Source organism: Peromyscus californicus, unplaced genomic scaffold (genome assembly GCF_007827085.1).
Source record: "Peromyscus californicus insignis strain IS unplaced genomic scaffold, ASM782708v3 Scaffold_13__1_contigs__length_99412109, whole genome shotgun sequence".
Lineage (NCBI taxonomy): Eukaryota > Metazoa > Chordata > Mammalia > Rodentia > Cricetidae > Peromyscus > Peromyscus californicus.
The window spans coordinates 88,789,451-88,817,394 of NW_026294424.1; the positions used below are offsets into that span (position 1 = coordinate 88,789,451).

General features: G+C 37.8%; 1 protein-coding gene across 1 annotated transcript in view; it reads left to right on the forward strand.

Moving 5' to 3' along the window:
- The window catches only part of Cfap299 (cilia and flagella associated protein 299), a 498,813-nt gene that overhangs the window by 159,268 nt on the left and 311,601 nt on the right, over positions 1–27,944 (forward strand). Inside the window, exon 3 of the mRNA XM_052735435.1 lies at positions 9,945–10,035. Coding sequence (XP_052591395.1) covers positions 9,945–10,035 — 91 coding nt within the window. The remainder of the gene's footprint in view (positions 1–9,944; positions 10,036–27,944) is intronic.

The following is a 27,944-nucleotide window of genomic DNA, read 5'->3' on the forward strand; positions in this document are numbered from 1 at the left end:
AAGATCTGGTCCCACTGCCTGGATGCCTCCCAAACAGATCAAGCCAATCAACTGTCTCATCCATTCAGAGGGCCTGATCCAGTGGGGACCCCTCAGCCATTGGTTCATAGTTCATGTGTTTCCATTCATTTGGCTATTTGTCCCTGTGCTTTATCCAACCTTGGTCTCAACAATTCTCGCTCATATAAACCCTCCTCATTCTCGCTAATTGGACTCCCAGAGATCCACCCAGGGCCTAGTCATGGATCTCTGCATCCAGATCCCTCAGTAGTTGGATGAGGTTTCTAGCACAACAATTAGGGTGTTTGGCCATCCCATCACCAGAGTAGGTCAGTTCGGGCTGTCTCTCGACCACTGCCAGCAGTCTGTTGTGTGGGTATCTTTGTGGATTTCTGAGGGCCTCTCTAGCACTTTGCTTCTTCCTATTCTCATGTGGTCTTTATTTACCATGGTCTCCTATTCCTTGTTCTCCCTCTCTGTTGTTGATCCAGCTGGGATCTCCCGCTCCCCCAAGCTCTCTTTCCCTCAACCCTCGCCTTTCATTACCCCCACTCATGTCCAGGCTGTTCATGTAGATCTCATTCCATTTCTCTGTCATTGGGTGATCCCTGTATCTTTCTTGGGGTCCTGTTTTCCAGGTAGCCTCCCTGGTGATGTGAGTAGCAGACAAGTCATCCTTGTTTCATGTCTAGTATCTTGCTATGAGTGAGTACATACCATGTTTGTCTTTCTGAGTCTGGGTTACCTCACTCAGGATGATTTTTTCTAGATCCATCCATTTGCCTGCAAACCTCATGATGCCATTGTTTTTCTCTGCTGAGTAGTATTCCATTGTGTATATGTACCACATTTTGTTTATCCATTCTTCAGTTGAAGGGCATCTGGGTTGTTTCCATGTTCTGGCTATTACAAACAATGCTGATATGAACATAACTGAACAAGTGCTCTTATGGTGTGGTTGAGCATTTCTTGGGTATATGCCCAAGAGTGGTATAGCTGGATCTTGGGGGAGATGGATTCCCAATTTTCTAAGAAAGCGCCATATTGATTTCCAAAGTGGTTGTACAAGCTTGCATTCCCACCAGCAGTGGAGGAGAGTTCCCCTAGCTCCACATCCTCTCCAGCATAAGGTGTCTTCAGTGTTTTTGATCTTAGCCATTCTGACAGGCGTAAGGTGGTATCTCAGAGTTGTTTTGATTTGCATTTCCCTGATGATTAGGGATGTTGAGCAGTTCCTTAAATGTCTTTCGGCCATTTGAGTTTCCTCTGTTGAGAATTCTCTGTTTAGCTCTATAGCCCATTTCTTAATTGGACTGTTGGGCATTTTGATGTCTAATTTCTTGAATTCCTTATATATTCTGGATATCAGTCCTCTGTCAGATGTGGGGTTGGTGAAGATCTTTTCCCATTCTGTAGGCTGTCGCTTTGCCTTGTTGACCGTATCCTTTGCTCTACAAAAGCTTCTCAGTTTCAAGAGGTCCCATTGATTGATTGTTTGTCTCAGAGTCTGTGCTACTGGTGTTCTATTTAGGAAGTAGTCTCCTATGCCAATGCGTTCAAGACTACTTCCTACTTTCTCTTCTAGCAGGTTCAGAGTAGCTGGATTTATGTTGAGGTCCTTGATCCACTTGGACTTAAGTTTTGTGCACGGTGATAGATATGGATCTATTTGCAGCCTTCTACATGTTGATATCCAGTTTTGCCAGCACCATTTGTTGAAGATGCTTTCTTTTTTCCATTGTGCACTTTTGGCTTCTTTGTCAAAAATTATATGTTCATAGGTGTGCGGATTAATGTCAGGGTCTTCAATTCGATTCCATTGGTCCACATGTCGGTTTCTATGCCAGTACCAAGCTGTTTTTATTACTGTAGCTCTATAGTAGAGCTTGAAGTCAGGGATCGTGATGCCTCCAGAAGTTGTGTTATTGTACAGGATTCCTTTGGCTATCCTGGGTTTTTTGTTTTTCCATATGAATTTGAGTATTATTCTTTCCAGGTCTGTGAAGAATTGTGTTGGTATTTTGATGGGGATTGCATTGAATCTGTAGATTGCTTTTGGTAAGATTGCCATTTTTACTATGTTAGTCCTGCCTATCCATGAGCATGGGAGATCTTTCCATTTTCTGACATCTTCTTCAATTTCTTTTTTCAGGGACTTAAAGTTCTTGTCATATAGGTCCTTCACTTGCTTGGTTAGTGTTACCCCAAGGTATTTTATGCCATTTGTGGCTATAGTAAAGGGTGATGTATCTCTGATTTCCTTCTCCACTTCTTTGTCCATTGTATATAGGAGGGCTACTGATTTTTTTGAGTTGATCTTGTATCCTGCTATGTTGCTGAAGGTGTTTATAAGCTGTATCAGTTCCTTGGTGGAATCTTTGGGGTCGCTCAAGTATACTATCATGTCATCTGCAAATAGGGAAAGCTTGACTTCTTCCTTTCCAATTTGTATCCCCTTAATCTCCTTATGTTGTCTTATTGCTCTGGCTAGAACTTCAAGTACTATATTGAATAAGTATGGGGAGAGTGGACAGCCTTGCCTCGTTCCTGATTTTAGTGGAATTGCTTTGAGTTTCTCTCCATTTAATTTGATGTTGGCTGTTGGCTTGCTGTAAATTGCCTTTATTATGTTTAGGTATGTTCCCTGTATTCCTGATCGCTCTAATACCTTTATCATGAAGGGGTGTTGGATTTTGTCAAATGCCTTTTCTGCATCCAGTGAGATGATCATATGGTTTTTTTCTTTGAGTTTGTTTATATGGTGTATTATATTGACGGACTTTCGTATGTTGAACCACCCTTGCATCCCTGGAATGAATCCTACTTGATCATGGTGGATAATTGTTTTGATGTGTTCTTGGAGTCTGTTTGCCAGTATTTTATTGAGTATTTTTGCATCAATGTTCATGAGGGAGATCGGTCTGTAGTTCTCTTTCTTTGTTGTATCCTTGTTTGGTTTAGGAATTAGGGTAATTGTAGCCTCGTAGAAGGAGTTTGGTAATGTTCCTTCTGTTTCTATTGTGTGGAACAATTTAGAGAGTATTGGTATTAACTCTTCTTTGAAGATCTGGTAGAATTCTGCACTGAAACCATCTGGTCCTGGGCTTTTTTTGGTTGGGAGACTTTTAATGACTGTTTCTATTTCATTAGGGGTTATTGGACTATTTAAATAGTTTATCTGGTCTTGATTTAACTTAGGTATGTGGTACCTATCCAGAAAGTTATCCATTTCTTTTAGGTTTTCCAGTTTTGTCGAATAGAGGTTTTTGAAGTATGACCTGATGATTCTCTGGATTTCCTCAATGTCTGTTGTTATGTCCCCCTTTTCATTTCTGATTTTGTTGATTTGGATGCTCTCTCTCTGTCTTTTGGTTAGTTTGGATAAGGGCTTGTCTATCTTGTTGATTTTCTCAAAGAACCAACTCTTTGTTTCATTAATTTTTTGTATTGTTCTCTTTGTTTCTATTTTATTGATTTCAGCTCTCACTTTGATAATTTCCTGGCGTCTATTTTTCCTGGGAGACTGTGCTTCTTCTTGTTCTAGAGCTTTCAGGTATGCTGTTAAGTCTCTAGTGTGAGATTTCTCCAACTTATTTATGTGGGCATTTAGTGCTATGAATTTCCCTCTTAGTACTGCTTTCATAGTGTCCCATAAATTTGGATATGTGGTGTCTTCATTTTCATTGATCTCTAGGAAGTCTTTAATTTCTTTCTTTATTTCTTCCTTAACCCATTGGTGATTCAGTTGGGTATTATTCAGTTTCCATGAGATTGCAGGTTTTCTGTAGTTTTTGTTGTTGTTGAAATCCAACTTTAGACCATGGTGGTCTGATAGAACACAGGAGGTTATTCCAATTCTTTTGTATCTGTTTAGATTTGTTTTGTGGCCAAGTATGTGGTCAATTTTAGAGAAGGTTCCATGGGGTGCTGAGAAGAAGGTATATTCTTTTTTGTTAGGATGGAATGTTCTGTAGATATCGATTAAGTCCATTTGAGTCATGACATCAGTTAAGTCCTTTATTTCTCTGTTAAGTTTCAATTTGGGAGATCTGTCCAGTGGTGAAAGTGGGGTGTTGAGGTCTCCCACTATTAATGTGTGGGGTTTTATATGTGATTTAAGCTTTAGTAATGTTTCTTTTACATATGTGGGTGCCCTTGTGTTTGGGGCATAAATATTCAGAATTGAGACTTCATCTTGGTGGATCTTTCCTGCGATGAGTATGTAATGCCCTTCTTGATCTCTTTTGATTGATTTTAGTTTGAAGTCTATTTTGCTGGATATCAGGATGGCTACACCTGCTTGTTTCTTAAGACCGTTTGATTGGAAAGTCTTTTCCCAGCCTTTTATTTTTAGGTAGTGTCTATCTTCGAATTTGAGATGTGTTTCTTGTATGCAGCAGAAAGATGGGTCCTGCTTTCGTATCCATTCTGTAAGCCTATGTCTTTTTATAGGTGAATTAAGTCCATTGATATTGAGGGAAATTAATGACCAGTGATTGTTCATTCCTGTTATTTTTTGGTGGTGATGTGTGGGTACTTCTATACGTTGGGGTTTACTGCTGTGGCTTTATCTGTTGCCTGTGTTTTCGAGGGTGTATCTGACTTCCTTAGGTTGGAATTTTCCTTCTAGTGCTTTCTGTAGGGCTGGGTTTGTGGATAAGTATTGTTTAAATCTGGCTTTGTCATGGAATGTCTTGTTCACTCCATCTATGGTGATTGAAAGTTTTGCTGGGTATATTAGTCTAGGCTGACATCCATGGTCTCTTAGTGTCTGCATTACATCTGTCCAGGTTCTTCTGGCTTTCAAAGTCTCCATTGAGAAATCGGGTGTTATTCTGATGGGTTTGCCTTTATATGTCACTTGGCCTTTTTCCTTTGCTGCTCTTAATATTCTTTCTTTATTCTGTACGTTTAGTTGTTTAACTATTATGTGGCGAGGGGACTTTTTTTGGGGGTCTAGTCTGTTTGGTGTTCTATAAGCTTCTTGTATCTTCATAGGCATTTCCTTCTTTAAGTTGGGAAAGTTTTCTTCTATGATCTTGTTGAATATATTTTCTGTGCCCTTGAGTTGGTATTCTTCTCCTTCTTCGACCCCTATTATTCTTAGGTTTGGTCTTTTCATGGTGTCCCAAATTTCTTGGACATTTTGGTTCATGACTTTGTTGGCTTTAGTGTTTTCTTTGACTGATGAATGTATTTCTTCTACTGTATCTTCAACGCTAGAGATCCTCTCTTCCATCTCTTGCATTCTGTTGATTATACTTGCATCTGAAGTTCCCAATCGTTTTCTCAGATTTTCTATTTCCAGCATTCCCTCTGTTTGTGTCTTCTTCATTTTTTCTATTTCCCTTTTCAGGTCTTGGACTGTTTCCTTCATTTGTTTCATTGATTTTTCTTGATTTTCTCTCAGTATTTTATTGTTTTCTTCCAGGACTTTATTGATTTCTTCTAATTTGTTTGCCCTTTCCTCTAGTTGTTTACAGCGTTCTTCACATTTTTTTGTCTTTTCCTCTACACAAGCCTCTAGCTTCTTCATGATGTCATTCATAAGGCTGTTTTCTTCTGCTTCTTCCAATTTCTGATGTTCAGGTCTAGGTGTTGAAGGAGGGCTAGGGCCTGGTGATGCTGTATTGCTATTCATTTTGTTGTATATGTTTCTGCCTTGACGTCTGCCCATCTCCTTGTGCTTCGTTACTGGCCTTATCCGCACACTTGGTTCAGCCAGACCAGTGTTCCAAAAGGGAAGTCCGGAGCAAGATGGGAGCTGGGGGCCGGCCTCTAAGTCTCAGGAAGAGGCTTGGGGCTCAGGCGGATGGGAGTGGGGGCAGGGCGTGGAGACTGCAGGGTCTGCCAGGGGTCTTGGAGAAGGGGATCCTTCCCGGTGGGGCAGCAGGGAACCTGCCGGGTGGCCAGAACCTGGGGCCAAGTTGGGCAGGTCTTCCCTGGAGTGGCTGGTGCCCAGGGATGGGGTCCAGGGCAAGGAAGGGCACTCACCAGTTTTCCAAAAGGGAAGTCCGGAGCAAGATGGGAGCTGGGGGCCAGCCTCTAAGTCTCAGGAAGAGGCTTGGGGCTCAGGGGGATGGGAGTGGGGGCAGGGCGTGGAGACTGCAGGGTCTGCCAGGGGTCTTGGAGAAGGGGATCCTTCCCGGTGGGGCTAGCAGGGAACCTGCCCGGTGGCCAGAACCTGGGGCCAAGTTGGGCAGGTCTTCCCTGGAGTGGCTGGTGCCCAGGGATGGGGTCTGGGGCAAGGAAGGGTACTCACCAGTTTTCCAAAAGGGAAGTCCGGAGCAGGATGGGAGCTGGGGGCCGGCCTCTAAGTCTCAGGAAGAGGCTTGGGGCTCAGGCGGATGGGCGTGGGGGCAGGGCATGAAGACTGCAGGGCCTGCCAGGGGTCTTGGAGAAGGGGATCCTTCCCGGTGGGGCTAGCAGGGAACCTGCCCGGTGGCCAGAACCTGGGGCCAAGTTGGGCAGGTCTTCCCTGGAGTGGCTGGTGCCCAGGGATGGGGTCCGGGGCAAGGAAGGGCACTCACCAGTTTTCCAAAAGGGACGTCCGGAGCAAGATGGGAGCTGGGGGCCGGCCTCCTGTATTTTCTTTATGAGTAATAGTTACAAACCGATAAGTTAAATTAAAAACACAACTTATTAGAAGAGGACTGTCATTTCAGATTCAAAGACAAAATTGTGTTTGTTATGGTATTAGAAAAGATTTCTTATAATTGTTCCCACTGTGATTGAGCTGGTTTGTTTCTCTAACAGAACTTGGTCAGTCATGACTGATAACTTTGCAAGCCTAACTCTGTTAAAACTTCACAGACAATTTCCAGTACACTGGTTAATTTTTTTTCCTTTACATTTGTCCTTGTTCAAATCATGTTTGGACAGCCATGTTGGTGATGCTGTATGGGTGTAGCTTCTGACATCACTAGGATACAGAATCTCACAGCAAACGACCTAATCCTCTGGTTCTTGCAATCTTTTCACCCCATTGTCTGTTTAGGCATTCATTGTGTGTGTGTGTGTGTGTGTGTGTGTGTGTGTGTGTGTGTGTGTGTGTGTGTGTGTGTGTTGCCACCAAAGTGTGTAGGTCAGAAGACAGTTTTGGGGAGTTGTTTTTTCTTCCCACTCTGTGGGTCCTGGGGATTGAACTTGGGACCCGAGGCTTGGCCTTTACCTGCTGATCAACCTCATAGGTTCCATCTTATCTATTAAATCTACAGATCTGTCATTCCCTGCTTCGCTGCCTTCCCTCACCACTGCTTTACATCTAGTACTTCTCATCTCTGGCTGAAACTCTGAAACATCCTCCTTGTGAATTCCTCTAGTGTTTTGTTTTTTTTAACCTACATTTCTGAAAGGTGTTGAATATTCTTTCTATAACACAAATTGGACCATCTTTTTTCCTTGTGTGAAATTTGTGTGGTTTAACACTTTTATGAAGAAATCTTGGAGCACAGAAACTCCCTCTGAATGATATTACACCTTGGTGATTATAACAAGTTTTAGGACAACCTCAATATCAGTAAAGTCAACAAAAGTGTTAACACTTATTAATGGTATGTGTTTTTTCCCTCCCTTTTTGGCATTTACTTTCTGACTGCCTTGATATTCCTTGAAGTTGCCTTAAAACCTCACACCTGTATTCCTTTATTCCTTTGCAGTTACAAGTACTTTTCTCCCTTAGTATTTCCGCAGTGACTAACAGGCTTACCTTCCAGCATCCAGTTTAAGCATAGCTACTTTTTATGTAAATAGTCTTCTTTGATAAGATAGCCTATTTTCTCATGAACTGCTGATACTCTGTCTGCATTTCTACTGATAGCTATCACTACTATGTTTACATATCTGTTTACCTCTAGGAGACTTAGGCAATTTGGGAGCAAGAACTGTGACTTACTGATCTTTGTGCTCTGATAAAGCTCCTGATTCAAAATAGGAGAACAATAAAAATGTTGGTTGAATACATTGAAAATTGCCATGTAAAGACAGGATTATTTTTTTCACAAAACACTATGCAACCCACTTTTCATTATTTGGTTCAGTGTTGCTGGTATAATCTCTATTAAACTTTAGAAATATATTTTAATGTATATGTATGGGTGTTTTGGCTACATCTATGTCTGTGCACCATGTGAGTGCCTAGTGCCTATGGAGGCCAGAAGAAGGCATAAGATTATCCTGGAACTGGATTTACAAATGAATGTGAGCCACCCTGTAGGGCTTGGAATTAAACCTGGGACCTCTGAAAGAATAGCAGGTGACTTTTCAACAGCTAAACTATCTTTCTAGCCTTAGTAATCTTTCTTTCTGTTTGTTTTTAATGTTTTATTTATTATTTGATACTTTTATACGATATATTTTATCATATTTTTCTCCTCACCAAATTCTTCTCACAACCTCTCTCATATTTCTACTTATCCAACTTCCTGTTCTTTTTCTTTCTTAAACAAACAGCCACAAAAACATGGATTCAAGTTTGTGTAGTCATAGGAACTGCCCTGGAAGGTGGTTGATATGCCAAGTATCATTACAACGAAGAAAACTAACTTTCCCTTTTCTTAGAACCCACCAGTTGTGAATAGCTTCTTGTCCAGAGGTGGGTCTTTGTGCCCATTTGCCCTCCTTCATGCTGAGGTTTTCGTCTGGCTTATGCTTGTGCGGGTCTTGTGCATTCTGTCGGCCTCTGTGAGTTTGTGTGTTTATCGTGTCTGGAAAAACACTTTTTCCTTAAAGTTACTCACCACCCCTCCTCTGGCTTTGACAGTCTTCGTACCCTTTTTCTCTATAGATCACTGAGCTTTGAGGGGAGGGGTGTGAGCTAGACTTCTACTTTTAGACTGAGCACTCAAGTTTCTTACTTTCTACATGTTGTCTTTGTATGTGATGTTCCTTTATGTTAGGCTATGTTCTATAGGTTTTCCTCCTGCCCCCGAGGCTCATGATCTGTCTCATCTCAAGCTTTTGACCTTACAAACAGTATCAAGTTGGGATCTCACACAGGAGGCTTTACATCCAATTAAAAAGTTGTGGCTTGCCCCCACGCTATTTGTGCCACTGTTACCCTTTGGGCATATCTTGCAGGCAGGTCATTATTGTAGCTCACAACGATCTTAGTTGGGTGAGATTGATGTTTGCTTTTCTCTTCCAGTAGTATTTGTTATTCAGGCAAGGTAAAGTTTTCAGTTAAGTACCAGCCAGACTTCTCAGTGTTCTATGTCACAAGAATGTGGTGTCTTCAGCAACAGGTCTTACTGTCAAGTTATGGAGGCTAAAAAATAGCGTTGGCCATAGCCTGTAATGATTGGGATGTCTATGTTGACCCTTTGGCCATGCCTAAAAAGACATATAATCTAGTCCTGGTTCTGAGAGTTTTATTTGGCAGCATATGACATCTAGCTGGAGTACTGTATTCAATGACCTTTCTTAAACATTTTCGTTAAAATTTATTCCTCTGGATTTTTAATAATTTCTTTTATCTGACAAAGATATTCCAAATGACTTTTCTTTCTTATGTTGAGTATATCTACTGGTGGAGAGAAATTAATGCTTTGTACTACTGATTTTATTGGCTTAAACCAATTAATAAACAATACCTAAATTATGGGCATTTTTAAGTGAGGAGTATAAGCATGTTGATTTTTCTTGGAGAGATAAAGAGAAATGATAGACACAGAGATGAAATAAATTTTATGTGGCTTGAGGAGTGATATGGATGTTTGTATTGTTTATAAACCTGATTTCAAGTATTTGGAAATAAAAGCTCTACAACCATATAAAATAAAAATTTAAACCTGATTATAATGATTTTGTGTATTTGGTTTCCATTTATAACTATATTGTCATACAGACCAAAGAAACACAATTGTTGACTTCAAAATGTTTCAATAATATTTTTTATCTGAGATACTATGACATTATAGTCTGATTGTTGTAATGTGTTTTTATAGGGCACTAACAAGTGCTGGTAAGGAACTGCAAGATAATTTTCTGAAGGCCCTGGCCATGAGAGAAGAAGATAATCGCAATGGGAAAGTGAGCGTGAGTACATTTTACCCCAAAATTCAAATGTATTTTCAAATACACGGTTCATATGGATGATAGAGCCTGCAATATCTTCCATAAGAAGCAGTTTATGTACAGGCAAAGGAGATGGCTTGGTAGACAAAGGGGCTTGCTGCTGAGTTGGATCACGAGGACCCTCATAGTGTCAAGGGAGAGCTGACTAGGTGGGATTGTCCTCTGATATGCACATGCGTGCCACAGCACAGGTGCACGCCACACCCATGAAATAACTACTGTAATGTAATATCTCCTGAGTATATGACTATATTTATGTATTATACTAATCGGTGTAGATTCCTAATAATCATTTATGTTTATGAAAGTGGGAAAATGGTGAAAAAAGATAAGCTTCTAAACGTTTTTAGTAGGGAAAATGAATATTTGTCAGACTGGCTGTTATTTCCCACTTGTGCTAATCTTAGGTTAAATAGTCCTGCTTCTTTTCAATCCTACCTAACTGTTATCTCTAAGTTCCATAACCCACTGACTTCCACACTTTGTTCTGTGTTGCTTTCGAGTTTGGCCTGAAAGACACTTTTGCGATCTGTCTTACAGCTCTATTTTCTGACATCATTGCTTCTAATGATCTATATTATATACCTATTAATTTTTCTATAGAAGAGTTCCTTAATTTTTACTTGATATCCTAAGTATATAATTTTTAATCTTAGCTGGGTAATCACTTGTTTGAAAACCATAATATTGTCATACTTATTGACCATGAGAAAAAATGTGTGACCATCCATTTGGTCCTTTGTGTTTGCACTGAGTTGTTTTGAGAGAAGACCTGGTATTTGAGATGACTGACATGTTTGACTTGAACAATTCTACATTGTAAACACGTATCCAAATAACATCTTGTACCCACAAATATATGTGCTTATTTCTGGCCAACTAAAAGTATAACCAAACACTAAATAATTAACTTGACAACTATTTAAGTAAGTAGCTAATTAAAAAGGTCTTCTGACTCCAAGACCATCCCCTCTTTGCTCTATGTCACACACTTAATTGATAACTTGGCAAAAGTTCTTTCTCTTTCCTACCCTTCACATGTCACATCTAGTTGGCCACTGATCCTGGTCAGTTATTCCTTTTAAGTATCTCTCAAATAAGTAATTGAGAGGACATAAATGATTCAAAATGGGGGGAGGAGACAGCTCTAAACTGTCTCTTTTTGTGTTCAGTAGCATTAGTAGCAGCCTGAAGAAGGCTTGAAAGAGTTTAGGAAAACTGGAGGTATGATCAAACAAGCATTTGAAATATTTGCAGCAATTGGTGGGGAGCAGTGTGTGTCTCTAAGGGGCAAAAGATGAACCATGAACCAGGGAACTCACCTGAGAGGTCAACATGATTATCAGACAATAGATAATGGAAGGGTAGGATAAAGAAATGACGGAACTAATGTTGGTAAAAGAAAGAATAAACTAGCATACTCAGAGATCAAATCTGTAAACCATGTACTGTTCGTTTGTTTTGGTGATAGGGTCCCCCACCTTCCACTCCTGAGCTATATCTCCAGCTCCCATGTGCTTTATTTTGACACAGGATACAGTAGGACATAGAGGGGATTGTGAAAGACTATTTACAGGATTGAGTTTGGAATATTCCATGGAGAATGAATAGCTTATGGGATGAGAAGTGTAGTACTGAGTTTAGGGGGTGTGGGTGTAGAGTGTTTCATATAGCGCAGTGATTAAAAGAGAATCTGGAGGTGGAGAGTGACTACTGTCAAGGTCAGTACTCATGGTTTGTTCAACACAACAGATCTTCAAAGGGTCTGTAAATAAAGAAAACTTGCCAATTAGGCAAATTCTTATGTTTCTCTAAGCCATGTTGGCCTGTCCTGTAATGTGGTATTTAAAAGAATATTCTTTTATTATTGATTGAGTTTGGAAACAAAACATTAGTACTTTGCACAATGCATGTTACATTAAGTATTTAATATTTAATGTGTTGTATGAAGTATATTTATAGTCACTAAAGTTCGAATTGTGAATGAAATAGATATAGACAATATTGTAGAATATTTCTGGAGAAGAACGGGATGCTGAGATGAAGCCATATATACACAGCCAAGAAGAATGGACAGCTGAATTAAAAAACCAACAACAATTTCCAGAATTTAAAATCCTGAATCATGACATGACACTAGTGGAATTCAGGTGTTTCTGGTACATGGACTGCTCTCACCCAATGTGAGGTTGAACTGATGACCTTGTGTACATCCTACTTCACAAATGAGTCTGTCAGATATGCTAAGCCTATAGGCTGAAGATGATGCCCCAACACTGTGGAGAAACCTCAGGTGACTGTCCAGGCAGCTGGCTGTTTCTGTCAACTCACAAATTTTTTGGAAGTTGCTTGCATGCACTTTCTGTTTTTATTTTTGTTAGCTAATATCATTTCCTTCTTGGGGCTCTGAGGGAGTTGAAGATTAGGTAGTTATAGTTGAAGGTTAGTTAGTTATAGTTGAAGATTAATTAGGATAGAAAGTGAATTAGATACATTTTGGACTTAACAAAATAGGATAGATAATGAAATTATTTTCTCTGAATTTGTCAAATACAAATGGACTAGACATTGTTTAGACATTTATTACTTGTATATATTGTATATAGTCATTGTACTTTTGTATATAGTTTTTCTTTTGTTAATTATAACCTTTTTCTGTTTTTCCTTTTTATTAAAATAGAAAAAGGGAAATGTGGTGGTATTTTACTTGTACTGAAATGTGATTTTAATTGTATGTTAATAAATAAAGTTGTCTGGGGGTCAGAGCTATTAGAGCCATAGCAAGTGCGTGGCGGCGGTGGCGCACACCTTTAAGGACATGGAGGGCGGTACATTCAGGCAGTGATGAGGCAGTCACATGTTTGGGTTTACAACCAATGAGAAGGCAGAACAGCTAGAGTATATAAAGTCATACACACAGGAAGAGGCCCCTCCTTTTCGGAGAGCTCTCTTGGCTGAAGAGGATCCCTGAATCAGGAAGGGTGAGGCTCTTAGCTCTGACCTCTTGGCTTTCTTCTCTGAATCGGCTCTGTGTTTCTTATTTAATAAGACCATTGGTTACATCTACATATTTCTTTGCTAGTATATAAAGGATGGGTTTAATAAATTTGAATTGCTCTTTAGAAAAGATGGTTGAAAGGGCTCTTTGTGATGATTATAGATTCATTAGGGATCTAAAGATTATTCATCATTGATAAGATTCTATACAATCAGAATATTAATAGCACACTTTATAGAGTGTATTTCTGCTATAGGAAATATTTGGTTTTTTATTAATGTTTCTCTCTATGCAAATCACTCATATTTATCACAAACATGAATAAGACATAGGCTCTCCCTACCTTTCTATTGCCACAGGTTTATGTAACTTCTGAGTGGACAAGCAGCTAAATCATTTTTCAGATAATAATAATCTAGAATTCTTGATTTGATTAATGGAAAAGGAAAAATAAAACATTTCCTATCTAATCACAGTCTAATGAAAGCTTTGACATTTTGCATGGTGTTCCTGGTGGTACCTCATGGCGCTTATTTTTCCCTCGATGTTGAGTGTGTAAAAGCTACATGACTGACTAGTTTGACCTTTGAAATATGTTTTATTGAAGCTGGCATAAAACACTATCTACAACTTTCCATTCATGGACATTCAAAGAAGCCACTGTAACCAGAACAGGAAAACCTATGAATTAGGTTTTCTAATATACCCATATCCTGTGTTGAAATCTCTATGAAACATAAGATTGTATTGTATATGACCAATTACATTGTGCTGACATGATCTTTCCCCTCTTTTCTATCTTCAAACTTCTCTAAAATGCTCCCTTTCAAGAAAACAAAAGTATTAGAGATATGCTTACTTCCTTTTTAATAGAATCCATGCCTGTCTGCTGTAAACCATTGTGGAAATTGTATGATTCATAAAGTCTTGCCTTCATTATATACAGGTTACCTCAATGCTTGAAAAATAAAGTGCAGATCAACTTTCCTTTAACTAGAAATGTATAATTGAATATCTCTGTATCTTTAATTCATTTGTCTTTGGATAAAAATATGGTATGTGGACATTGAGACAAAGGTGAAACACCAGAGGCTATGTAGTCATATTATCTGTGTTTAATTTTTAGATTGACCACTTATTATAGGCTAAACATGCATACTTTTACTTTATATAGTCCTAGTTTTCCCATGTATAATGTGAAGATTTTTACACTGATGAGACATTGTCATATTAAAATAACATAATGTGTAAAGCCCAGTTCTCTGTTATGAAACCTTTAGGGCCTGAGAAAGTGTGATGATGTAGATAAAGACCTAGGCAGAGATGGGACCTCAGCAGAATCTCAGTCTTAGTCCGATCACACAGTGAACTCTGTGAATTGTCTCACAAAGTTTCTTTTGCTTTAAATCAAGGGAACTATGCGTTTATCCACTCTGGTCCCACTTCCTCTTTGTTGGTTAATCAATAGCTGTCACAGAGGCAGGAGGTAGCAAAAGTGAGGCCATCCTTTGGATGAAGGTGCAGGCAACAACAATTAGCTGTTAGCACTTGCCAAGTCTGTAGATGAGTGCTAGTGCCCAGGGCAGGGACCTGGGAGCGACATCTTTGCCACAGGTCTCTAGAGTTGCCATTTTCATCTCTCATTTCTTCCCCTTACCCACTCTCCCTATTAGAAATAAATAAACTAAAACATGGGATATTTATTTCTCATGTATACCTATCATTTGTAAAGTTAATATTAAATGGTATATGGCAGTTCTAATTTGATGTTTGTATTAATAGGCAAAAATACATTATAGTCAAAAGAATTTTCTTCTGAATTTCCTTTTGAATATAATTTAATACCTCAAGAGGTTGGTGTAAGTACTACATGTGTATGTACTAAATGTGCCATCAGCAGGGTTTGCACATGTGTTACATAGGCTTCTGAACAGACAGGAAGGACATGTATCAAGGAGGTGACTTATTAAAGTAGTTAACACTATAGGGCCTGTGTAAGTGTGACAACAGGCTGAGAACTTGGTAGCTGCCCAGCCTGTGAGGATGGATGCCTTAGAGTTCCCAGTCTGGTGCCCAAAGTCTGGACAATGCCTGATATTCAGTTCACCTTGGAAGGCTAATGAAGCTGATGCAGTTAGGTGCCTCAGCATTCCCGGTCATGGCTGGAAGTCTGAAGATTCCTGGAGGATCTCTGGTGCTTAGTTCATAACTTTGGCCCTGGAGGGCCAAAGAAGCTGTGCAGCAGCAGTATAGTTTCATTATATAATATGTAAATGGTTATATATAATTAACACATTATATTTTATACATACTATATGATATGAGATCAACAGAGGGTGGCAGCAGCTGTAGCAATAGACACACTTATTCAGGAAAAGGAAGGCAGTTGGGCAACACTGTCCCTTAGACCTTGTCATATTTGGCTCACCCTCGGTGAAAGGTGGGTCTCCTGGCTTTTAATCTTCTGTAAGTGCCCTCGTAGATTCCCCCAGACATGTTACTTCTAGGTAAGTCCAGATCCCATCAGCTGGTAGGATTAGCCATCAGTATTGGGAACAGAGGAATGCTGCAACCATGCAGTGATCTCTTTCCCTCCCTAACTGTAATAAGTGGAGAATTTGCTGAGTGATCTTGACAGTATCGATGAACCAGTGTCCTGTTTTATTAGATGATACCTAACTGAGCTTCCCATTCCTTTTGCCCACTCCTGAGTCCTAAGGAGAGGATATATCTCACCAGGAAAGGTCCTCTAAAGTATTCATTGTGAGTGCGTGCTGTGGGAGCTGGAGATCAAATTCATCTCACTATCCTGTGTACAAATGCTTCTTCCCATTGAGACATCTTACCAGCCTGGCTGATATTCTTTGAAACTGTGCTGGAACTGGCAGGCATTCTTTTTTTGGACTGCAGGTCTCAATATTTACTCATCTGAGTTGGCTCTGAACCAAAGATTTCACTACAATCAAGACAGGAAAGTACTTGTGTTAATTTTCAGGGGAGCCTTCAATGCATTTATAGATTGCTTTAGTTCTGAGGTGTTCCTCAGAAGGCTTCTTTATTTGTCATTTTGTTGTATTTTAACTTCCTTTTTATTTATTCTTTGTGTCTTTCACATGTTGCATCTTGATCCCATTCATTTTCCCATTCCTTCATACCCACCCTCTGCCCATGCAGTGCCTTCCCCCCAAAATAAAATAAAATAATTTTTAAGAGAAGAAAAGAAAAGAAAAATCTCATCGTGGATGCTGTAGTATGATACAGTGAGTCACACAGTAAACCCTTTTGTCCATATATCTATACCCGCAAGTATTCATTCTTGGATGAATCCCCCATTCTCCTTCCCTACCATCCCTGCTTTGCTTCCTTCATGAAGTAAACATGGCTGCCTCACTTTTATGAATAGTGTCCACTTTTGTATGGATCACTTATTATGTGATGGACTGTGCTTGATATTAACAAGATGATTGTTTCTCTAAATGGTTCCACGCCTTGCTAGAACGCCTAGAAAGCAAATCAGATAATATGGCATCTCAACTATTTGAGAATGCATATATCAAAATTAATGTAAGTTAATTAATGGTTGGTCACTGCCTTCTTGGGTGTTTCTTTGTACCGAGGTGATGGAGATGTCCTTGAGAGGAATTTGCATACCACTCTGGCATCTGTAATCAAGTATTAAGTATTTATTAAGTTGTCCAGCAAGGGAAATTGTACACATATTTTCTTTTTTTTTTTAAGTGGTAAAGTTTTCCAGATTCTTGAAAAACTATTTGGGGAAGAGAAGCATCCAGATCCAAATACTTTGATTTGGGGTAAGTGGAGTTGGCATGAAACACAAAACATTCTATGTCTGATCCCTGGTAAGGACCTCCATCACAGCCCCGAGTCTCTGCAAGTCTCCAGAGTGGAGAAGAACAGAGAAACTGCAGGACCACATCTTCTGTCATCAGGTTGTAACCAGAAGAGAGCCGAAAGGGACTGTGGTGGGGGGCGAGCAGAGGAAGGGGCAATGGAACGAGACTGACACTCGCTTGGTACCAGTCTCATCCCAAGTCATAACATCCTAGAAATGAAAGGAGCAGAGTTCATCTTGTTTTGCAGCTTTCCCATATGGCAATCTCCTTTGCACTCTCTCTGACAGATGGCCACTCAGCCTCTTCCCAAATAGTTGAAATATTTTCAGTGATAGGAAACTCATTCCTTTGTAGGTTGTCTTTTCCATTTTGGCAAGTTAGAATTAGACTGTAAGTGGCATTTTATTAACTTCAATTATTGAAGCCTGACTATTTACATCATCCTTTCAAAGTTTTCTTGCTCATTTTATGCTAAAAATGAGTAAATCTTTCTGTCATTATTTAAGCCTTTGTCAATCTATATAACTTCTTGGTAGTCCTTACATTTTATTGTTCCTTGAAAATAAAACAAAACAAAAACAAAAACCTTCAATTTAAAAACTCAAAGTGTAGCATACAAATTAAAGTATGTAACTCATAAGTGGTTATAAATTTCTATAGTTCATAAATTACTAAAAAAATGAAGCAGCTCTCTGGTCACTATCCAGAATAAGAACTAGAATATTACTGACAACAAATAAATCCCACGTGTGCCCCTTCAGTCATGACTGTCCCATTCTCAAAGGCGTTCTGCTTCTGCCAAGAATGCCATGCCACTCTGTCAGTTCTGAACTCTTATAAACACAATGGTGTTTTCTGACTTCTGTCACCAAATGTTTCATTTGTAAGAATCACCAAGTCATTGAATGCAGATGTGATGCATATTACTTCATTTGTCAAGATTTTTTAATTTTGTAATAGTGAATAGAATAATGGAATCTTAATGGAACGCAATTTATTTTTTCCTCTATGGCTAGAACATTTTCTGTCCTACTTAAGGTATATTTCTATATCCCACTTAAGGCATATATTCTATCCTACTTAAGATATCTCAGAATCACTAATATGTACTCTTTTTACACCATTTGGATGTATTTCCCTGAGATGGCTATTTTTCATATAGTGTGAAGTAGGGATCATGGCACATGGAGTAGTCATTTGTACATCTCTGCAGGATGCCAAACAAATAAAGATATGTGAAGTTCGATTTCAAAGTATCAGTCTAGGTAGTTGAAACTTAAGGAGTTTCTAGCATATAATGCAACTTAAGGCTGTGTGGTTGCAGGCTTACATGTGGGCATAGACTGAGGAGAGTAATTCTGATTAAAGCCAGGGACACTCAGTCATGTCACCCCAAACTAGAGTTGGTACTTTCTGGCATGATCAATGTATTGTTATTTAATAGAATATGTTGCAGTTTCTAATGACCCAGATTTTATTTTAAATAGCATATCCTATGATTGTAGTCTTTGATTACATTGGCTTATGCTACACTATAATTAAAGGTTGTATTTAATTAAGAATTATAGTAAACTAGAATGTATATGAATGATTAAAAAGTCATGTCTTTTTTTTTCTGGTCCAATGGGATTAACTTGAAGGCCAGAATTTACATTTCATCTCACTAATTTTATTGAATTTTTGTGTTATTCAGGTCATTTGTCAGGTCATTTGTCAACTTATCAGGATGTTCACATTCAAAAAATAATTAATTCAACATCATAGTTATCTCTAGCTGTGCACTCAATGTCAGAAAGTTTGATAAGGAAGTGACGGATGGTCAGTGCTGGGTACTCCAGGGTCATCTCTTTCTGCATCCCTGTTCAGAGTCTTGAGGTGGGGCTTATATTCTTGTCAGAGCAATTTTCTCCCAGAGTCTATTTATTTTACCTCTGTGTAAAAGACTATCCAAAGCATAGCATGGTGTATGTCCAAATGTCATACTTTGTCCTTGAGCCATGTCTACTGTGAGAAAATAAAACATTTATGAAGAGTAGCTTTCATTTAGCCAAATCTAAAAAAAAAAAAAAACAAAACAAAACAGCTTAGGTATGCATTTATTCCAACTGAAATTACATTTTATTCAAGGCATTATGAAGGCATGATGTGAATTATGGATCTGTGTCCGGTCATGTTAGATCTAATCTCTAGACTGGTCCTTTAAATTTCTATTGAATATATAGTTCTTCACTTTCTGGATTACTTAGCCTCAGTTTAAACACTGTAACTGTACTCTCTCTTATGATACCTGTGATCATCACAAGATGCCTGCTCAATTCCTCCTCACTAGCAGGGGCACCATTTACATCTTCATCATTATGTGTTTTACACTCACATCTTATGAACCAGTTTGTTTTTCTCTGATATAATGGGAATGAGAGACTAGAACATGCAGTCCTGTTAGGGTTAAGCTGTGTTGTTTGTAAACCAATAGGTCTAGAATTAATGTCCCTAATCACTACTGATGATGTGTATGCGTTTTTAGCTTGTCTACAAAATTTAAATTACTGAAGAGACAATGATTTAAAATCATATTAATAATGAATACAGATTCAAAACTCTCTCAGTTATACTTTGTGATTGTGTTGTTGTAAATTCTTTTTTTTTTTTAAAGGGACCCTATTACACCTCTTCTTGCAGACTACTACTGTTACATCCTCAGGAAATCTTTCAGGTCTGAAATTTGTGTTTCGAGTGTAAGGGTTCATTTATTCCTAAAACACTACCAGTAGTGTTTTTATAAGGCATGTGACCAAATCATAATATGTGCTTTAAGCAATGAAGTAATGAAAGTTGTTGACTATCAGTAGGAAACTTGGATGCTATGCAGTCGATTTTGGGATATGAGGGAAAAAAAGCTAAAGCTCACTAGATCTCAGAGGGAAAACTAAAAATCCATGAATAATAAACAGAGAAAATATTTTTAAAAGGCAGGGTGTCAAATTCCTATGACATCAGTTTAATATATATGATCCACATTCATATATAGCACATAGCCAACACTCCAAGTGACCTTGGCCACCGAATGAAGGCCATATTTTTGAAAGACTTGAGTTGTACTGAAGCAGTTGCTGAAATAGGGTAGGCACAAATACGCTTTCCTTCCATTCGGTATATAGAACTTTCCCCCACCTGTTTATTTTTCCTTAAACAAACATATTATCTGATATAACCAATCCAAAGAAAATGTTCTCTCACAACACATGAATGAAATCCCCTCTTACTACCCCTTTGCTAAGTCCTGGAGATTCTGATGTAGTTCGGGCTCTTATATCATTTTCATGTCACTTTTGGAATCACTTCAATGAGTGCCCAGAATTATTTTCAAACATTTAATCAGCTTCTGTTTAAGCCTGCTTTCTCCATTGAGAGTGGGAGTTTATTTTCCGTATGCAAGCATATTATAACGTAGACTGGAATCCATGTGCTGAGATGAAGCTTTATATGAGAAATCAGCTTTAGTCTTAAAGTCTTTGATAGAGACACAAAATGACAAAATTAAAAATGTTACATAAAATTGTCCCGTGGCCCTCATGAAAATTCTTTCATACTATGGTTATTTTCTGATATTAGATATGGGCTTATGGAATGATAAGATATGGGCTCTGCAGTTATGTCTCCAATTCATAGATGAATTGTAGTGGTGAGAAGACTGCAGGGCAAGCCTCTGTTCTTTGTTTCCGTTGTGGAGTGGCAGCAGTAAAGGCATCCACTCAGTGAGCTGTAGGATGTGTGTAGTGTAGTGTCCGTATTTATTGAATGCTTAATGAGTAGTAGGTATTAAAAGATACTAAATTATCATATGAAATAGTAATTCTCCCCAAAATTAACTGCATACATTTTTTAAAATGTCGTTGCTTTTAGTGCATGGATGATGAAATTAGTGCTAAAAATATATGATAGAGCCTTGCATCCATCTTAACTATCCTCTAAAACTGAAGTGGTTAGGATTTTAATCTCACTGCTTTATTACTTGGCATTATTAAAATTTTGAGCTTCTGTAACTTATTTTGTCTAATTGTTGAATATAACTGATTTGTATATTTCTTAATGTCCTTATTTATAAATTGTCATTAAATGCACATACTATGCTTTTGTGCATAACTTTTCAGGGCACTGATTTAAATTTGCATTAAGTTGAAAAAGATTCCAAAGTCAAATGGAATGAGGAAATGATCTTGACTCTCAAGCAGATAAAGCTATGCTGGAAGAATGGCTGAGGGTCCAACTGAAGGCCTCCTGTCACAGTGCTCTCCTGTTTTAGATTTTGGGACAGTGTAGAGGAAAGTATGTTGTACTCTCTGAATATTAATGTAGGATCCCCGTACCATCATAGCCATAAATCAGTTATTGATTTACTAATCCTTTGTGAGAAATGTATAGAGGATTCTCATATCCATCTCCAGGGTGAATAGAAAGGGTAGAACAGTGCATTGACAAAAATCAACGGATTTCAAGTTAATGAAAATGAGAAGACAAGGTTGAATGCCTAAGCACGCTCACTAAGTAAACCAAACTGCTTGGCAAGAACATTTGCAGTCACCGAGTTTGTGCAGTATTATGGTTATCCTAGAGCCTGTGGCCTAAGAAATTACAAAGAAAAATATCATGAAAATATATATGCATGAAAGATTTGTACATTTCAGTATTCATCATAAAGCTCAAGTGAATTAAAATCACTGAAATGTAGGAACACTTCTATATCAGAGGAGACACTAGATCTTTCTTATACAATGTGAGAATTCTAGGATAAAAATATTAAATACAGAAATCAAACAAGCATCGATTTAGATTGATGAGACAAATCTAGATGGTCCTGGTGGCTAATCTCTGTCTTCTTTTTGTTACTTAGAAGAGTCCTATCTTTGCAGGTCTGAGCTAGCCAAATGGAGGGACTGTACACATTCTAACAAGGCTATTCTCTAAGAAGGAACCTTTTTTAATGGAGATTTTTCTTTTCTTAGCACTGTGAATGTATGGGGTACTGACAAGGCTCCTCCCTGTTGGAATGTTGGCCATGTGCACCTACATCTGGTCAGCGGTGTAGATAATGTGCATTGTCCTGCTCCCTGACTTGTCCTTTTTCTCTTTATAATCCTTTGTGTGAGACCCATACTGTACCATGCTGGTAGTGTGTGGTCAGTCATAAACTCTGTCCTTACAAATGTTTAAGCAAATTGTCATATAATGTTAGTAGCAAGAATATCTCCCACTGTGTTGCCAAAGCTAAAAGTATCAGAGGCAAAGACTTATTTAGACTGTGGTCTGTTAAAAATCCATATAAGTAAAATGAATACACTAAAAGTCAAATGTAAGCATTGTGCTAATATAATTTTCTTATCAATTTTTCTTTCTGCTATCTCCTATGACAGATAAATAGGCATAGGCATGAATGGATTGAAAAAAACTGTCCAAACATCCAGAGGTGTCTATTAATGTATGACACAAAATACCAAAATAAAAATAATACTTAGACACACTTTTGCTTCTCAAATTCAAAATTTTTGAGTATTCACCATTAGAAGCCTTCAAGTAGTCATTTCCTCTATAAATGTGGACATTTTGTAATCCTAGAATGTGGTAGGCTGAGCTAGGAGGATTTTCAGGAGTTCAAGGGCAGCCTGGTCCTCAGAGTGAGACCCTGTGTCTGAAACACACAATGGGGAGAGAATAATCAGAACATCTTATGTACATGTATGAAATTGTGAAGGAACAAAATTAATCAGTAAAGAAACAAAAACAAAATACCAGAAACAAACAAGATTGATGGCAACCTAAATTCTAACAATACAAAATTAATATAAAATGACTTAATAATCTAAATGTTAGACTATTATAAAACTATTAATAAGGTTTCAATCAAATCAGTGATGCTTTAAAACATTCACAGTCAAATCCAAAAAAAGACATTCAAAATGGAGATAAAAATAGCAGTGTATAGTCATTCTTTTTCATTCTAAAGGACAAATAATACTTTAAAGACCTAAATCTTATTTAGTTATCTCCATGGTATTAGGATGGGACATCAAAACAATACATGCTTGGAAACAGTCATGAATTTGGGCCTCACTCATTTGTTAATGACTAATTTTTGCTCATGTGAAACTAATTATCAATTAAACATTCTTTACATTTTCAAAAAGAAACATTGTCAGTAAACAATTCAAGAATAAAATCACTCCATTTCTCTTTTAATTTAATTGAAGGAGGCTATTCTCAGAAAGATCCTTGTTTCACAAGAAGGGACAAGTTGAGATTATGTCTGTCAGTGGAGTAATGGAACTGTAATTTGTTTTTCTGTGTTTTTCCTCTATCCTCCCAATTTTAGCATGATATATTATTTCAAATTGTTGCAGATAAAATGTTCACTTGAAAACAGAACATGAGAAGAAAATTTCACTTTGTACTCACTTTTAGAGATTGTGAAACCTGGATTTTTCTAGTTGAAGCCATTATCCCCAGCACAATCAGAATTAGTTCCTTCAGGTGTTTGCCTGAGGAGTGATGGTTTAGGTGTTAAGAGCACTGCTCTTCCAGAAGACCTGGATTCAATTCCCACCACCCACTAGGTCACTCAAAACTGTAAGTCCAATTCCAGGGACTCCAATGCCCTCTTCTGGCCTCAAGCAGCAGATATGCACATGCTGCAGAGATACACATACAGGCAAACATGGACACTTAATAAAGACACAGGAGTCTGGGTGGGGGGAAGAGAGGGAGAGTTTTCCCTAAGGAAGTAAGGATTGAAATCTAAAAAAGAAACTTAAAATTTTCTATTTGAAAAACTAGGATTGTAGGGGAAGGAAATAACATTTAGTTGTCAAAAGTTTGAGAAGCTCAGAGTGTCTATAGAAAAGTCATAAAAGTTGGAGGGCAATGAATGCAAGCAACGAACCACCACCCCAGCCTCTACACCCAACACTGGTTTAGCCAGTTGTCCATTAAAGATTTGGGCTTGTCCTTAACTAAATACAAGACCTCAAAGAACTGTAGGAAATAGTCCAGTGTCCCATTTTCTTGTCACATCTTGACTTATAGTACCATATTATGACAGGTGAAACTCAAGATGTATTTTATGAAACCCCAGAGCAGGAATTGATTTACCTACCTTCCAACATGTAGCCTTGCTTAGGCCTAAAGAAATGGTTTCTTTTATGAAGTTTTTAGACAGTAGCATGGATAGATATGATGCATGGGCAGGTGGCTCACAGTTAGGTTCATGTAGGCATATATAAAGATGTGTGACTAAAGGCACAATGAATCCATTAGGATCAGAACTATAAAGCAAAGACAGACCAACATGTGTAGAGATGAATGCAGGGACAGCAGTTGAACATCCCAACAATAAATACACATCATATTGCACATCACAAAGGCAGGCTTCATGGCGTTCAAATCCTTGCCTTAAATGCTTGCCCTAGAGTTCAGTTTGATAACAGAAGGAAAATTTTAACATTAGGGAGATGAAAACATTAGGAAGATGAAAGGGAGAATGAAGGAGAGGAGAATTTGGAACTGACCAAATATTATCTTCAAGGGAAGTGCATTACATTAGAAAAAACTCTAACCAAGTTCATTTTACATTGGTGTGATCACACATTTTGCCACCAGCAAAAACAGAGGCTCAGAGGTAAGTTAATTTCTGTTACAGAGAAAAAAATTAAAGCTAGGTTTTTTTTTTAACCAAAGTTATATAAAATGCCTATGTTGGCTAAAAGAGAAGTGACTGTAATTGTACTTTAGGTTGCATTGAAATAGTTTACTCATATTTTGGACTGTGGAAGTTCGATAGTTTGCATGGCACTTGTGTGCAGATGCATTTTCTTTCAAGCATTTCCCTTTCAACCAGATGTACAATACGAATGTCTGTAACATTATTTTCCAAAAGCAAAAAGTAGCCTAATGGGAGGAGAAGGAAAATACCAAATATGATTTTCCTAAAGTGTTTTTGCAATAATCATTTTTCCTTAAACATAAAAGAAATTACACTCATACATCTTACTGTGACTACAGACTGGAAAACTGAAAACCTAGATTATATAGCCAAGAGGAAATGATTATGAAATGCTCCTTCTGACTTTACTGCATCTTTTCAAAGAAAGGAAATAGAGACTAATGTCAGGAATGTGTTTTCAAAATGAGTTTTTAGCTTCTGGTATTTGTTCTGAGTTTAATCTGAAAATAAAATTAAAAGAAGACATGTGTTTGTTTCTTTGAGGATAAAAAAAGTTCATATGTCATTTACTTAGTAATATCATTATGTCAACCTCCTCATTTTGTTTAGATCTATTTATTAGGAACTAATATAATATGAAGGACACAAGAATCCCTGACCTAGATCCACCTACTTAATAATACTTTAAGTTGGCTATTGAATTATTTATTTATTCTCTCTCTCTCTCTCTCTCTCTCTCTCTCTCTCTCTCTCTCTCTCTCTCTCTCTCTCTTTCTCTCTTTCTCGTGTGTGTGCATGTGTGTGTGTGTGTGTGTGTGTGTGTGTGTGTGTGTTTATTTATGCCATGGTGCTCATGTGGAGAGCAGAGGAAAATTTGTAGGAATCTGTTTTTTCTTTTCATCATGTGAGTTCCTAGGATTAAACTCAACCCTCCCACGTGTCCTTCCTCTTTCTGTCTTTTAAACTCAGGCCTTTATTCCTTTAATTCTTGTTATATGTGCATATATATTCATAAATATATAAATGCAACCTACTTGGTTCATATAACATATATGTTACTTGTATGTGTATATTTTCAGGGCTAACTATTTGGTAATGGATAACCAATTAGTGTGCTCTTCCCTGGGGAAGACCATCTCTCCTCCTCAGCATTCCTTGGTTGCCTGTAGTTCTTTGTCAAGAGTTGAGCTCTCATGAGCTCTCCAACCCTACCTCCCACCCCCGTAGCACTCATCAAGGAAACTTCTCTTTGCAAAAAAGACAGAGACCACTGCAGAAAATCATAACCAATCAAACTGCAGAGTTGTGGAGTGCATCCCAGCTGACATATCTACAACATAATTCCTGCATCTAAGGCTCAGGGAACATTGCAGGAGTGGAGTTAGAAAGAATGTAAGAGTCAGGGGATCAGGGAGTTTGCTGTGAGATTGTGTCTTCTAGCAATGTCTGAAGGTACACCCATGAAGTCACATTAATGTTAATTTTCAATGTACTGAGTACTTTAACAAGAATTATTCTCAAAATTTTATATACATTTATAGATTGAATGCTTATTATAGTTTTTAGAGAAGGACAGCTTTGCTACACCACATGAAATCTTCTCAAGAAAACAGGGGACTAACTGCCTTAGTGTGTGTGAGTGTGTGTGTGTGTGTGTGTGTGTGTGTGTGTGTGTGTGTTTACCCATGCATCCACATGTAGTAGTCAGAAATGTACACCATGTTTTTCTGTATCATTGTCCACTTTACTTTGTGAGACATTTCTCATTGAACCACGAGCTTACTGATTCTCCTAGACCAGCTGGTCAACAAGACCCCATGATTTTCCTGTCTGTAACACACAGAACTGAGCTTAGTGATGTATGCAGTCATACCTACTCCCATTTTTTAGCTGGTGCTAGGGATTTGAACTCAAAGACTCATGATTCCACAACAAGCACTTTACCCTCTAAGCTGTAGCTCCAAACCACCTTACTTTTATACTCCTATGCGAGTCTTGTCCTATTTCTGTGAAAAGTCAGTTCCTAGCTATTCTAGCAAGTGAGTGAATAAATGCGTGGGTGAGTGAATTAATGAACATATGAGTTAGGCAACAAGTAAATCTTAATAACAACTACAAATTTTACAAATGAAAGTTCTATTCTTCAGTCTCATTGCCTCACTCTATGACAAATAACATCTCATAAATCATTCCAGAAAAATTTTATGACCAAAGACAAGCAGTTACCATTACAGTAATAAATATGTAGTGATGTACTAATATAGAAGTCCAATTTTTATTGAATTAAAATTAAAAATGCAAATTTCTTTTTCCATATTTTACCTGATTACAATCTAATTACTGATTAGATTGTGCCCATGTGAATACAGCTTAAGTTTTTTATGTAAACAATGTATCGATTAGCTTGTTATTTGTTCATATAGATCTGCCTCAGTCATTTTAAAGGTTTCATAATATTTCCTGATACAAGAGCATTAACTTTTTAATTCACATCACAAATGATTAACTAAAAAAAATTCCCTTTGCTTTGATTTTACAAAACTAGGAAAGAGTTTACTCTGTATACCCTCCTGTTGAGTGAGATTTTATGTGAAATGAGTTTCTAGTGGATTTTTATACTTAATTTATGATAATTCTTGAATGATTTTGATAATTATTGTTTGGAATTTTCATACTTGCTACATAGAATGCATGAAGTCAGAAAATCAAAACGGAATAAAGTCAGGCTAGGTTTTGGAAAAATAATTCCTTTATATAAATGAAAGATAAAAGCCACTTATAAATGCCATTTTCACTTTTTTGTATTGTGTCTTTTTGAAATCAGCTTAATTTTTACTTTCTTAGTGGTAATATAAAAATAGAATACTCAGTACTTTTGCTGTGTAGCCCTATGGTATCCTGAATTATCAATGACATTAGAAATGCTTTTATCTGGTCATGTAGATAATAAAAAGCATTGTAAAGGTAGAGAGATTCTCCATCTTGTTATTTGATATATTCTTTACTGTGGAAGGATGTCCAAGTACTCAGTAGTGTTTAAAGCAAGAAGGTCCAGGAGTTACAATATGTCTATAATCTCAAATCTAAGCCGGTTGAAGCAAGAGAACCACAAGTTTGAGGTCATCCATGGCTACTTAGTGAGACCCAGAAAAGCCGCAGTAATACCTACTATATTAGAAAATTCCTAAACTATGTGCATATATTAAAGGAATTTAAATGCATTTAGCATATAATGATGGAGACAGTGCCCTAACTAGTCATCATTTGCTACCAAATAAAACCACCAATATGGGGTAATTGTTTA